The sequence below is a fragment of the Bicyclus anynana genome, chromosome 1 (genome assembly GCF_947172395.1).
Source record: "Bicyclus anynana chromosome 1, ilBicAnyn1.1, whole genome shotgun sequence".
NCBI lineage: Eukaryota > Metazoa > Arthropoda > Insecta > Lepidoptera > Nymphalidae > Bicyclus > Bicyclus anynana.
The window spans coordinates 10,541,920-10,556,006 of NC_069083.1; the positions used below are offsets into that span (position 1 = coordinate 10,541,920).

General features: G+C 36.6%; 2 protein-coding genes across 4 annotated transcripts in view; one reads left to right on the plus strand and one right to left on the minus strand.

Annotated features, from left to right (window-relative positions):
* Positions 1 to 11,308, plus strand: LOC112051303 (serine/threonine-protein kinase greatwall). 2 transcript variants are annotated; one of them, XM_024089893.2, is made up of 12 exons: positions 1 to 243; positions 346 to 594; positions 2,934 to 3,162; positions 3,455 to 3,625; positions 4,390 to 4,484; positions 4,635 to 4,843; positions 5,779 to 5,994; positions 6,768 to 6,978; positions 7,717 to 7,871; positions 9,137 to 9,261; positions 9,688 to 9,900; positions 10,574 to 11,308. In XM_024089893.2, the coding sequence occupies exons 1-12, from the start codon at positions 148 to 150 to the stop codon at positions 10,618 to 10,620; spliced, it is 2,016 nt and encodes a 671-aa protein (XP_023945661.1). In that variant the 5' UTR covers positions 1 to 147; the 3' UTR covers positions 10,621 to 11,308. The 2 variants fall into 2 exon arrangements, with proteins under 2 accessions (XP_023945661.1, XP_023945671.1); XM_024089903.2 differs by having other exon boundaries at positions 2 to 243; positions 3,455 to 3,592.
* LOC112051314 (chymotrypsin-like protease CTRL-1) overlaps positions 11,301 to 14,087 on the minus strand; it is an 18,013-nt gene continuing 15,226 nt past the window's right edge. For both annotated transcript variants that reach the window (XM_024089916.2, XM_024089924.2), the window contains 4 exons: positions 13,865 to 14,000; positions 13,368 to 13,506; positions 12,822 to 12,967; positions 11,301 to 12,073 (listed from right to left, as the gene is read on the minus strand). In XM_024089916.2, coding sequence (XP_023945684.2) covers positions 11,918 to 12,073; positions 12,822 to 12,967; positions 13,368 to 13,506; positions 13,865 to 14,000 — 577 coding nt within the window. In that variant the 3' untranslated portion in view covers positions 11,301 to 11,917. The remainder of the gene's footprint in view (positions 12,074 to 12,821; positions 12,968 to 13,367; positions 13,507 to 13,864; positions 14,001 to 14,087) is intronic.

Below are 14,087 nucleotides of genomic sequence, written 5' to 3' on the forward strand. Positions count from 1 at the left end.
GTCACAATAGACAATTCTGTTAGGTTTAAATTTCTTTTTCATTGTGAATTGTGAATGTGATTCGTAAAAATTAAATAAAATGAGTTCTTCAAAAGCTTTAATGTTAATATAATATAATAAAAAAACCAAACACAAAGTGAAGTCATCATGGCTTCAAACGTTTCAATAGCTGATGACAAAACATCTAGCCACACGATTTTAGAAAAAATTAATGCTAATAGTCAAGATTCAATTTCAAACAAGGTAATTTAAGCGATATATAATGTAACTATCAATGTAGGCTTAGTAAGCGAATTGAGAATTATTATTTAAGTAACCCTATAAAAATAATTTTCCTCTTTACAGGCCCCAGACATTAATGATTTTACTATTATTAAACCTATTAGTCGAGGAGCCTTCGGAAAAGTTTTCCTTGCTCATAAAAAGAGTAATAAAGAACAAATGTATGCAATTAAAGTAATGAAGAAGTCTGACATGATTAACAAGAACATGGTCACACAAGTAGTGACAGAGAGGAATGCACTGGCACTATCTAGGAGTCCTTTTTGTGTACATTTGTTTTACTCATTGCAGTCAGCATCATCTGTGTATTTGGTAACAGTCTCATTTAATAATGTTCTGAACTAATCTTGAAATTGCTAGTGGAAAGACTTATAAGAAGAGAAATGCCAAATAGGTTTACGTGTTTTGACGGCCTCCGTGGCGCAGTGGTACGTGCGGCGGAATTACAAGACGGAGGTCCTGGCTTTGATCTCGGTCTGGGCCTATTGAGGTTTTCTTAATTGGCCCAGGTCTGGCTAGTGGGAGGCTTCGGCCATAGTCAGTTACCACCCTACTGGCAAAGACGTCCCGCCAAGCAATTTAGCGTTCTGGTAGGATGCCGTGTAGATACCAAAAAGGGTGTGGATTTTCATCCTCCTCCTAACAAGTTAGCCTGCTTCCATCTTAGATTACATCATCACTTACCATCAGGTGAGATTGTAGTCAAGGACTTGTAAAAGAATAAAAAAGTGTGTGGAAGAGTATATTATATTCATAAAAGGAGTAGGAGGAGTAGATGTTAGTTCATGATAGATTAGTTAGATAGTTGTCAAATCAACTTAAGCGGGATAAGGACAAGGAGGTGATGAAGTTCAGTTGCCAAATTTGGATAGTTTTGTGTTTTATTGTCCATTACTTTATAGTATTATAAGCTAATAGACAATAGGGTACTTATTTACACTCCAATAAGGTTGCTTTTTTATCTAGTAATAGAGACAGTAATATCAACATTTTTAGATGGTGTGAGATGTAAAACTGATACCCCTTACAATACAAAATTCAATTAGTAAAAGCAGTTGTGTTTACTAGGCTTCCTGGAAGGTATTTAACCCGGCAGCACTCGCTAGGATTTTATAAACACTAATACTCGCTACTGGGTAAAAAATACCACAGATTTTATGGTCCATTATTCAAGACAAATAGGTAGTTTATTGTTTTATGCGCATTGTATAATTTAAATAATATTATTTTTGGTAAATAAAAAGATATATTACAGTCTAAACATTTATTAATTAAAAATATGAGCATTTTGAAAAAAAATCATAAAATTCGAACAAAAATCATTAAACTCTTATACAAACTAACAAAAATGCTTGTTTTTCTTAGGAACTATACAAAATCGAGATATTTATGAAAAGAAGACTTAAACACAAGAAAATCAAAACAAGCATGTATTTTTTTATACCTCGGGAACTTTTAAATATTTGGCATAGAACTTGTTGTTCCTCGCTCCTTAGTAAAAATGGCTTTATTACACGTTATCGAAGCAGTCTTCACATATTGCGGCTGTATATTCCCGGCATATTCTTTTGGAGCATAACTTATAATCTGTCATTGTCTTTCGACCATTTTCCCGTCACATACGGCGCAGCGAGAGGCAGAAATAAACCCAAAAGAGCCCGAAGCTCAACAATGTCGGTAGACTTACAGTCGCGTTCCCTCGTGAACTTAGATTTCAGATCTTGGATGTAAATATTCGTGTTATCGATAATCTTTTGAAGACAACTTTCAGTAAATAATAAAGGTCCCAAGGCTCTACTATAGATGAGCAAGATCTACCTTCACCGATTGGTCCAAGCAGGTGATAAATAATATTATTGGATCTGGTTCTTACCCCTTGCGGTGACTCAGGAATTTTCCAAACGAATTCACGAATTTTTTTTTGTTTTGTCCTTTAAAATAAACTCTTTTCCTTTCCTAAGGTAATTCATCTTCTAAATATTCTTCGTTTGAGGGTGGATCGCAAGGAACTTCGTCAAGGTCCGAGTCTGCGTCTGATTCATCAACATCTTGCTCTGAGTAACGTTCATGCTCTGAATTTTTCACTTCCGAAACATTTTCTTCCTCGCTATCTTCTTGCTCAAGTAATTCTGCTATAGTGCTATATCTCAGCCCGTAATCCATTTTAAATAGGCTCTAAAACTTAATAAACAACCTTAAGTAAACATAAAAAAAAATTACGAGAACTGTCGCTACTGGGTATTTTTTACCCATACTCACTTTAAACGTCTTTTGTGGCCGAACGCCGCGCGCGCACTTGCCGTGACGCGGTGTGCGTGTGCGTTAGTTAGCAACTAGAAGGTACCAAAAAGCGCGTAGCGCTGAAGTGCTTCGAAAAGGAAAGACATCAATTTATAGGTACTCTGTGGTAATATTTACCCAGTAGCGAGTGCTGCCGGGTTAAAAATTAAGTCCACAAAGTCCATTAACAGCATGACTTTATTTCTAAAACATGTCAAAATGAAATTATAAATCATCTTCCTTGCAGAATGCAGTCTTATCACTTACAATAACAAGCATTTCATTAGCAGTGGTACATTGACCTTGTGTCACCACTGCCTGCTAGTTATGCTTGTTATTGTCATTCATTTAATATATTTTCATTGGTTTAGGTAATGGAGTTCATGGTTGGTGGTGATCTGAAATCTCTGTTAGGCACTTATGGCTTTATGGAGGAGGCTATGGCAGTGTTCTATGCAGCAGAAGTAACTTTAGCGCTGGAGTATTTGCACAAACATAACATTATTCACAGAGATCTGAAGCCTGACAACATGTTGATATCCAAAACAGGTCATGTTAAATTAACAGATTTTGGCTTATCCAAAATTGAAGTACATAGAGGTTTGTTAAAATTTATAATATTATATCATGACCATTATCAAAACATGAAAATTGAAATTTCTGTTTTCAACAGCTTACTTTTATTTATACATTAATACTAAAATACAAGCATTTTTAAAATGTTTGTGTTTGTTTGTAGAATTGTTTCCTGTGGGATTTATGAAAAAGTGAACAATACATGCATGTCTATTATTTCAATATAAAATGAAAATGCAAATGATATAACATTTCTTTATTTGAGTATTTAATTTATAAATAGATAATAATTTATTTATGCCTGCTTATGTTTCAGATTTAGAAATATCTGACTTTGTGAACTGTACACCAAGCCTTAACATGCGAACGCCAGGACAGTTGTTGTCTCTGACATCACATCTGTCTTTTGGCTCTGGTGGAGGAGACAGTGCCCGGAACTCGAGCGTGGATACTTGTGAGAATCTTCTTGATCAGCTTTTAGAGATCAGTACGCAGTTACTATAAAGCAACCAAAGTGGTGACAACAATAAAACCAAACATTATATACATATAGTCTGGCAAGTTTGTTGATAACACTTCCATGATATGCAGGCGACGGGCGGAGAGACTGCGCGGGTGTGAAATCGTGCGTGCGGGGATGTGACATCAGTCGTGGGTTTTTTAATCATCGCTACATGCCCCCCGCCTCGCGCGCAACATCGGGAGTGTTACGAACGAAGTTGCCAAGCTATATAAACTGCTAATTCTAATAGTTATTATTTTCTTTTTCATTTAATATTGTGTATTTATTTGATATGAGCAGATAGAGATGGATTGAATACTTCTAATGTAATCAGTAAATTAATAATTCATTGATTTAGTACTTCTAATGTAATCAGTAAATTAATAATTCATTGATTGTAATAACTGTTTAATGATTTTCTCATTGATTTTCAAAATTAACTCACAATCACAGTCAAAAATATTAGGTACCACATACTTTTACTTATAAATAAAATCTTTTCCTTGAAAACAATAAAAAAGATAAAGAAGTCGCTTTTTTGACCAAAATACCAACTGAGGCAATTACCATTTCATTAATTATAATAATGCCAGCTTGCAGAGGCAAAACTTTTGCACTGAAATAAAATCGATGAATTTCATTTCATTTTAGTGCAAAATGATTCAAAATTTAGTATTGTCGTCGCCACTTAATAATTTATGCTATGATTTTTCAAAGTTGTACAATATACCAATGTGTTTGTTTTTTAGCTAAATTAAAAGGTGACTCAGCTATAATGGATTATTCACAATTATCGGGTATACATCCCTTTATGAGCGCCGAAAGCATAAATTTGGACTTGACTGCAAGTATTATAAAAATAAATATTATTATTATACTAAAATTTAAATAAAATACAAAAATTTAGACGATCTTTTTAAATTTTATATTTGTTTTCTAATACTTAATTGCTAGTAAAAAAGTGTATAATTTATTGCTTATTTTGTGATTTTAGAGTCAGGATTCTGGATCAGAATCTTTAAGCTCGTATCACACTTGCGAGAGCTCTAAAAATAGCACCGACAACACTAAGAGCAGCAACAGGTCGACAGACATCAGTAGTGCCAACGGTTCCTCCTTAGAGTCAAACATATTGACTGACTCGCAACATGATCAGTCCACTTCACCACTCTGCAGAGGACAGTCTCTAAAGAGGATACCCAGGTAAACAAGGTTCAAGGTGATATCACAATGTTACTTGATGTACTAAATATCAAACTAAATTGTTAACTATTATTTTTGTCAAACACTCCATTTGTATGGGATTTATTGTAGTGACGTCATGCAACAGTTGAAATATAGACTTTTATGGCCGACAGGCGTTTTCGTATTGTCCTAATATTTTCATGTAATCATGTCTCAAAAAAATATGATTTTTTTTAGTCTAGGAGAACGATATGAACTATTTAACACCATTTAAAAAAAAAGGTGTCAACTAGTTTATTGACTAACAAAGCAGAATATCGACAAGGTCTTACAACCAAGGCACAGAACAAGAGCACATTTGCTATAAACATGTCTTATAATATTATACCACCCTGCAATAGTCAATCTAAAAAAATAAAATTGTAATGGGTATTGCCCATCACATGCCCATAACGTTAACCTACATGGAACAAAAAGATTTGATAATTTTCGGGGTTTGTTTGTTTAATCTAGATATTTTAAGTTTGATTATTATTTATAGTTTTAAATTGACTTAGTTCTTGGTTGGCAGTATAGTAATATAGCTTGGCAACTTCGTAACACTCCCGATGTTCCGCGCGCGCCGGGGGGCGTATACCATGAATGAAAAACCCACGACTGATGCACGTCACTTCTCCGCACGCACGATTTCACACCCGCGTAGTCTTTCCCCCTGTCGCCCGCATATCATGGGATTACATCAACGAACTTGCCAGACTATAATACCATATCAGCAGAATCGTATCTATCGTATCTATATATCAGAATAAACCAGTATGTACCTGAATGTTTACCCCATGTATGTTTCAAGCAATAAAGAGTATTTTTTAATATTCTACTTATTGTAATTGTTTAATCTTTGTTAGTTTTACTTATACCCATTGTATATTACTTACATATTATTATTTAATTAGTTTTCGTGCCAAGAAGAGAAAGAGAATATTAGACTGCGACGGAGACACTCCAACAGGAGTGACAAGTTTGTTAGAGTCTAAAGAAAACCACAGTGGGCTCACTCAAGAAATTATGGCATTAGAACTGGAAGTCAGTCAAAACACCCCTAAGAGAATGGCCATTCATCCTACACCAGAGAGACGCAAAAATCCTCTTAAAGGAGTATTAAAGAAAAGGTATGTTTAGTTGTTTTAATTTAAAATTTCCCTAAGCTTCATAAGTATCAGCTTTTCTAGCAGTCTTAACTTATACAGATTAAAGATCATAAAAGCAATCCATAAACGCGAAACTTTGCATGTAAGTATGTATGGATGTTCGTTCGCCTTTAAGCTAAAATTAAGGAACTGTCTTAGGTTAAAATTTCCAACGCAGATACCCTGAATTAACACATAAGCTCCTTTTTATTCTAGAGAAATCCATAGCTTCTGCACGATAAACTGAATGTCACAAGGACAAAGTCGTAGTTCGTTAGTTACAAATAAATTTGGTCTCGAACGCGTGGTACACGTATGACAGTACAAGGGAACCTGTAAGACGTGCTATAGCTTGGTAACTTCGTTCGTAAGGGGGAGCGTGTAGCGATGAATGAAAACTGATGCACGTCACTTTCCCGCGCGCACTATTTCACACCCGCGCATTCTTTCTCCTTGTCGCCCGCGTATAATAGGAGTATTATCAACGAACTTGCCAAATTATAGTTTCCCTCCACCTCGTCTGTCTATAATTCTTACCTCTGTACCGCGCGGTTTAGGATAGCTATCAGAAAGTTTGCACTATTTTGCATTGGTGCTGCAATGTTCCTGGTCGTAGCGCTGTTATAGAGACCCTTTCTAAGAATTGTTCCATTCTAACTCGGTTTCTGAGATAAGAGCGTTCAAATAACCAACCAAATAAACAAAAGAAACTTTTTGAAGCTTAAGAATATTAATAATGATAACTGTCATTTCAGATGGGTATCACAGAACGACAGTCACCATTTCAATGTCGGAGTGATATTCTCTACGCCAGTATCAAATAAGTCTCCCGAAACCAAGAAAAAAGCGACCAGGTTTAATATACCCCTTGATGATACAGTTTTGAGCAACAAGGAGAGGTCTGCCACTTTTGGAAAGCACATATCTACGAGTCTAGAGATTTTTCCTACCAGAAGATTGAGTAAGGTAAATTTTTAATTTAATACAAATTGAAAAACAATAGGAACACTTTTAAGACTAACACCAATAATTATGATCAGTCTTGATTTGATTGAAGAAAGAGGACTAGTAAAGTGTATAGGTAGTGGTCTTTTTAAAAAAAATATTACTTTAAAAATTGAGGTTTATCATTATCAGCCGATGATTGTCCACATAGGCAATGCTGTAGGTACATAGGCCTTTGTGTGGACTTCCAAACACAAGAGTCTTGAGCCGCCAGCATCTAGCGGCTTCCTGCAACCCGCTTGATATCCTCAGTCCACCTTGTGGCGGGTCGACCAATACTGCGCTTTCCGGTGCGGGGTCGCCGTTCCAGCACCTTGGGACCCCGATGCCTATCGGCTCTTTGAAATTTGTGTCACTTCAGCTTTGCGACTCGCGGACTTATGTCAGGGAATTGGTTTCGTCTGCGGATCTCCTCATTTCTGATTCGTTCAAGCAGAGAAATTCAAGCATTCTTCGCTCGATCGCCTGCTGAGTGACTTTGAGCCTTCGAAAGTTAGCAAAATTGAGGTTATAGATCAACAACATCAAGTAGATAATAATGGAAAGCCGTTGGGTCTATGCGGTTCATTTATGATCAAATTATTACAATCAAAAAAGAGATCTATATGTTCAACAGACAACGTCTAATGGCCGATACTGAGGTTGATAAGATTATTATTTCGTGTTGTTATTTGTCTAATCAACAAAATTGTTATATAGGGTGAAGGAAGCAAATCTCCTACGGAATGTAAAACACCTTTAGCAGCAGTACAGACGCCGTATCGGACGCCAAAAAGCGTACGGCGCGGGAACCAAGCGTCCGACCACCCCATTCTTGGCACCCCCGACTATCTCGCTCCGGAATTACTATTGCAGTATGTATTTCTTCATATAGGTATATATACTTATAATAAATAAATATACTTAAACAATACACATCACTATCTAGCCCCAAAGTAAGCATACAGAGTAGCTTGTGTTATGGGTGCAAAGATAGTTGATATAATAATATTAATATACAATTGTATACTACATATAAATACTTATATAATGTATAAATACACACAGACACTGAAAAACACCCATGCTCATCACACAAATATTTTCCAGTTGTGGGAATCGAACCCACGGCCCAGATGCAGAAAGCAGGTCACTACCCACTGCGCCACGCGGCCGTCTATAATATCGTAAACATAATAAAAAAGTCAATTTATATTTGAATGTAATGCATGTTACAGGGTCCAAAATAGTAGCTTTTTTATTTATTTTAGTCTTTCTGATATTTGTTTGTGCATGTTAACAAATATCAGAAAGACTAAAATACTACGGCTGAAACGATTTGATTGTGGTTTTCGCTGGTGTATTGTGTCAAGCTTCAAGTATAATTCTGTCTTTGTTTTATTCAAATCAGATCACAACAAAATGTCATGGAAATAACATCTATAAGTTCCTACAATGTCCAGATAAGTTGCTTTATTATAGACTATGCTTACTACTTATCAGATTATTCGTATTCATACTTATTCTATTCGTAGACTTGTTCCTTGTCACTTAATCGTCATGTCCGTTATCCCATTTAAGTAAGGTCAACTTATCATCAACTCCTTTTACACACATTTCCTCTTTCTCACACTCCAACCATCTATTTTTTGGTCTTATCTCGAGTCTCTTGAGTCCGTCCATTTGCAATTTGAACATTCTTCTGGTAATAGGACTTTTATCCGTCTGCATTACATCTCCATGCCGAGCTAACCTTTTACTCCTCAACTTTTCTGTCACCACTTTCAGACTTTCTCTTACCTAGGTACTCATTCCTCATTTAATTCATTTTTGTCACTCCACATCCATCTTAACATACGCATTTCGTTTGTTCGTTCGTTCGTTCGCGTTCTTCTATTACAGCAGGCGTCCACAGATCCGCATCGTACGCATCGGACGCTTCGCATCAAAGGGATTTTAGTATTCTTTGTATAGAAAGTCATTCAAGTGCTTTCACTGATCCGCATCGTACGGATCGCATCTAACGGAGTTTTTCTACCGTAAACCGTTTGATGCGATGCGTCCGATACGTACGATGATTGGCATACCCGTCTCTTTTATCACCGTTAACTATTATTATGAAAAAAGTATTATTTTTCAGAAAAAGTCACGGCCCAGCGGTGGACTGGTGGGCGTTGGGCGTGTGTTTGTACGAGTTCATGACGGGCGTGCCGCCGTTCAACGATGAAACAGTGCAAGCGGTCTTCCAAAATATATTAGCTAGAAGTGAGTGTATAATATATATGTATTAATTACATTAGCTGACACCCGCGACTTCGTCCGTGTGGAAATCGGTGTAAATTTCATCCCCTATCCCACCCCCCAATCTGCTGCAGATTGATTGATTCCCACTTCTAATATTTTTAATTTGATAAACATTCCATATCAAGTGTGGCTTTTTATTTGTATTTGTATAATTTTCACGCTATAAGCATTTTTTCGGAGGCCTACCACCACCCTACCAGCAAAGACGTACCGCCAAGCGATTTAGCGTCCGGTACGATGTGTAGAAACTGAACGGGGGTGTGAATTTTCATCTTACTCCTAACATGTCAATAGCCCGATTGCATCATCACTTACCATCAGGTGAGATTGTAGTCAAGGGCTAACTTGTAAAAGAATAAAAAAAACCGTAACTACTTGTATTGTTAGATATAGAATGGCCTGAAGACGAGGAGGCGCTGTCGGCGGAGGCGGTGGGCGCTATCGAAGCCCTGCTGACGATGGAGCCCGGCGCGCGGCCCGGCGCGGACGCGGTGAAGGCGCTGCCGGTGTTCCGCCGCGTGGACTGGCTCCACCAGCTCGACGCGGAGCCGCCCTTCGTGCCCACTCTCGATGACATCTACGACACTGGATACTTTCAAGGTATTTCAGTTTTACTATATGTGATGGTATACACAGACATCGCACAAGGCTTGGCTACTTCGTTCATAACACTCCCGATGGCCCGCGCGGCGGCGTGTAGCTATGAATAAAATACCACGAGTGCACCTCACTTCCCCGCACGCACGATTTCACACCTGCGTAGTGTTTCTCCCCGTCGCCCGCATATCATAAATAAATTGTTCATAGATCGTTCAATCGCCGTTCTCAATTGCTCGGTTTACAAACCAAAGTGATGATGTGATGAACAGTGTGATGAACAAGAGAAAAACGCTCCTTGTTAAAACTACGTTGTGCAAACGCAGTTTATCTGAAAGTCGGTGAACTCGGGTCTTATTTGTATTAATTGATTGATTGACTGACTGATGGTCTGATTGATCAATGCAGTGCCAAGTACTATGTTTAGAAAACTGAAGTTCAGTTTGTAGTTGATTTTCTCCTTATTATACAACCGTTTTATATAATCTACTATTATTGCATGAGATTACATAAAGTAGAGTATGAAATGTGCATAACTCGGCATTAAAGCACCCGAGTCCCTATTATATAACTCACTTCGTTTGTTTTATAAAATGCATTGTAAATACCCTCATTAAGCACCAGTTTCATATTCTACTATTACCTACATTATTGTAATTAAATTTTCTTTTTATAGCTCGGAACATACTACAACACCTACACGTATCCAACTTTGACATGTGAAGCTACATCGAGCGAGATATTTATAATACTTAGTAGTTAATTAAAATTGTGTGATATATTAGTAATATTAGGTATATTTATAATATTCCAGAGTAGTTCAGACTACGCTATAGGTCTTTACATTTCCTTAACATTTTCATCGCTTAACACAGCACAGCTTCTATACAAAGTTTTATAAGCTCATATATGGTACATAGAGTATTACAATCGTAATGGATACAAAGAGTATTTGCCGGCTTATAAAACTAAAAAAAGTATAACCTAAGGTGTTCTTGCTTGTTGAAGAAAATGTGGTATGTCAATTTTATACCTAAAAATTGTTTTTAAGTCATGTCAAATCATGCCTTGTTATTTTTGGAATAAATTACACATACTTACATTGTACTAGTATATCCACGATATGAATTTCGTTCTGTTTGGTCCCCTAATAAAATTTTACACAGTTTGGGCAGTTTTGCCGAATTTGTGACGTAGAATCGTTTTTTTTTATCTACATGGTATAAAATCAATTATGGACAGCAACTAATGGTTTAAAAAGAGGAGAAAAAAGGATGATATAAAACTATTTGGTAGCGTAGTCTGAGCCCACTCTGAGTCATCTTTTAGGCTTGTGTGATAATACCAAATATAATTGTTATGTTATATTTTACGTTGCATTTAATTAAAATAAAAACAACATATCAAGGAATTCGTTTATTTATTCACAATCCTTATCTATACATATTCCCTTAAATTGGCACAATTTTATGGCTTCAAAACCTATAAAGTAGTTATCACCAATTGATTAAGAAAGACAAAAACTTAGAGTTGCCTTTCTCAAAAGAATTGATTCACAATATGACATGATTATTGTGAATCGAATCCTTGAACTTTATTCCTTATTTAGCTAAAAGTCGGGAGAATTTATAAGCATAAATTTGATTGAATTAAAATTTTGTGCTGTTTGTAATATCCAGCATAATTTTTTTTTTAACTTTTTATTGAGATTTTCTCATGTGAGTAGGAACCTCGAATTGAAACATTAAGGACGGTTTCGCCACGTTTTATGTGTCGGATAATTAAATCGTAAATTTTGTCACTTTCTTACAAAGACAAAAAGAAAACTTGTGAATAAGCTATCAGACACTTATTAGAAAATTGGTGAAACCAGCCCCAAGTGTCCAAAAGATCTTAAATTTTACAACCGTTTTATATAATCTACTACTCACTTTTGGACAAGTGTCCAAAAGATCTTAAATTTTTAGGTTTGTCTTGGTATTAAGAAACTCTCTCGGCTTATATGATTGAAATTGCTAAACTATTGCGAGTTCTTCTGTATCCAGGGCAGGAAAGCGGTGACTCTTGTGTACACTCCCGGGTACTGGCCCTTGCCGCACCCGATGCCCCACGAGACAATGCCCACTTGTGTCCAGCGACCGCCTTCATTCAACATGAGTGGACCGCCACTGTCTCCCTAAAACAATTCATTCGTTCTTTTCAAAAATGTTTGTCCCGAAAAAAGTTAAAAGCTAATTTAATTAAGGTTTAAATTATAATTAACTTTAAAATAACCAAAACAGGAAACTTAGATAGTTTCCCGTTTTTGGATAGGAAACAATCCAAAAGCAAGATACAAATAATCAGGATAAAGAAAGCTTTCAAGATGTAAATATCTAAAAAGAGATAAAAAACTCTTGTTGAAGATTTTGAAAGACCATGATTGTTTTAATATTTTGTTATTGTTATTTTTTTTAAATAATTATTATTAATATCAGAATTTGGAACTGTGTGGATCGATTCCATTTTTTCATGGGTTTTATTTTAGTTCTTAGGTACTCGTATTTACCGTTATTTTACCGTTTATAATTTACATAAATTTACAATATGAGTAATAGATAAGTTTCTTATAACTTTCTAAAGCCACGTGCGAGCCACGTGGTATCCAATAAAAACAAATAGACATATTGCCGACCAATAGCAGTGTATCACGATACGAGGTAGATCTACTCAAAGTAACAGGTGCCGTCCAAATGTCCAGCTAGCGTACACGATGGAGGAGCAATGTATATCGAAAGATGACTCGCCAACACTCAGTCATGAGGGGAGGGAGAGAGAAAGCGGTGCATCGAAAATATTACTCTATCGCAACGATTTTATTGATTCGTCCACTATTGACCGACAATACCTGTCGTTCTGTTAGGCTTACTGGGTAAGTAACTTACACTGCAAGAGTCCATACTGGCTTTACCAGCGCAGATCATGTGGTCGACGATGCCGCCCGGCGCCGCCGAGCCGTACTTAAGCCGACACTCGTTGTTGGTCCAGATCGGGATCGACACCTCCTGCAGTATCGATGGCTGAGGACCACCTGATGGAAACGAATGGTGTTAATATAACGAATATTGTGGATTACGACATATGAATTGTGTATCTGCAAAAAAATAAAATAGACTTTAACCCGACTACTACTCCTCCTATTGTTGAAGTTGGTAAAACGTAACCGATGTTGTAGTTTCGGGGTTGCGGACATCCTTTCAAAAAACACACTTAACGTAGTGGTAAACGGCTAAAATCAATTTTTTGACTTCGCCATAGTTAAAAAACATAGTAAAATGCTTTTGATGCTTGCTATGCTAAAATGTACATCTTTTATGTATTCTGTGTTTTTGATGTGACCATGTGACTAGTGTTTTAAATTCAGTAAAGAGACTTGCAGGATTAAAGATAAGAAGATTCCTGCTTTTAAATAGTGGGTAGGTATAACTTACTCTCTCGCAAACTGCCCCATCCAATGACTGTAGCTGTGAGCCCTGAGTAAGCTCTGCTTCCACCGGGCAGACAGATGGGGCGAATCGTTTTCGAATAGGTCACGGGTTGATCCAATGTTAGGACTGACACGTCGTTGTACTGAAAAAATATCAAGATTTAAGTAAATTGTGCTGAAGTAATTACAAATACTATTTTTTTGTGAATTAGGATTCATTCTTTCAAATATAACCAAAGATTCTACAGTAGTAAGTAGGTACTATTTTTGGTTACAGTTTATCCAAACACATTAGTACCTACCTACTACCACTTTGCTTGGGTAGGTATGATACCTATAAATTTAGGATACACACACACGTGGTTAAATATCTATGCCTACAGCCGGCTGCCAAAGTGCATATTTTGTAAAATTATGTTCTATTATACATAGAAGAGATGGTTTTCCATTTTGAAAAGGAAGGAAATAGATTTTTAGGAAAAAGAAAACTTATCAATTTACCAGAGTGCGCATGTCGAATCCTCGATGTCTGACTACTCTCTTGATTTTCCTTTCCACATGTTGAGTCTCTGAGTTGGTGCGAATGTTATGGTCACCTAGCCTGGCTGTGAGGCGCGCCACGTCCCACGACGTCATACTGAAAACATTTAACTTTATAGAGACAAAGCGGAGGTTTACTCGGTTCTCTATAAATTAACCAACATACTTAGAATAAATACAAGTA

What these genes read in the sequence shown, in the direction of transcription:
- LOC112051303 (XM_024089893.2), top strand. Translation starts at nt 148, where the DNA reads ATGGCTTCAAACGTTTCAATAGCTGATGACAAAACATCTAGCCACACG. An exon ending in AAAGGAGTATTAAAGAAAAG is followed by an intron (nt 5,995 to 6,767) that starts GTATGTTTAGTT and finishes CTGTCATTTCAG; the next exon opens with ATGGGTATCACAGAACGACA. An exon ending in CGACACTGGATACTTTCAAG is followed by an intron (nt 9,901 to 10,573) that starts GTATTTCAGTTT and finishes TTCTTTTTATAG; the next exon opens with CTCGGAACATACTACAACAC.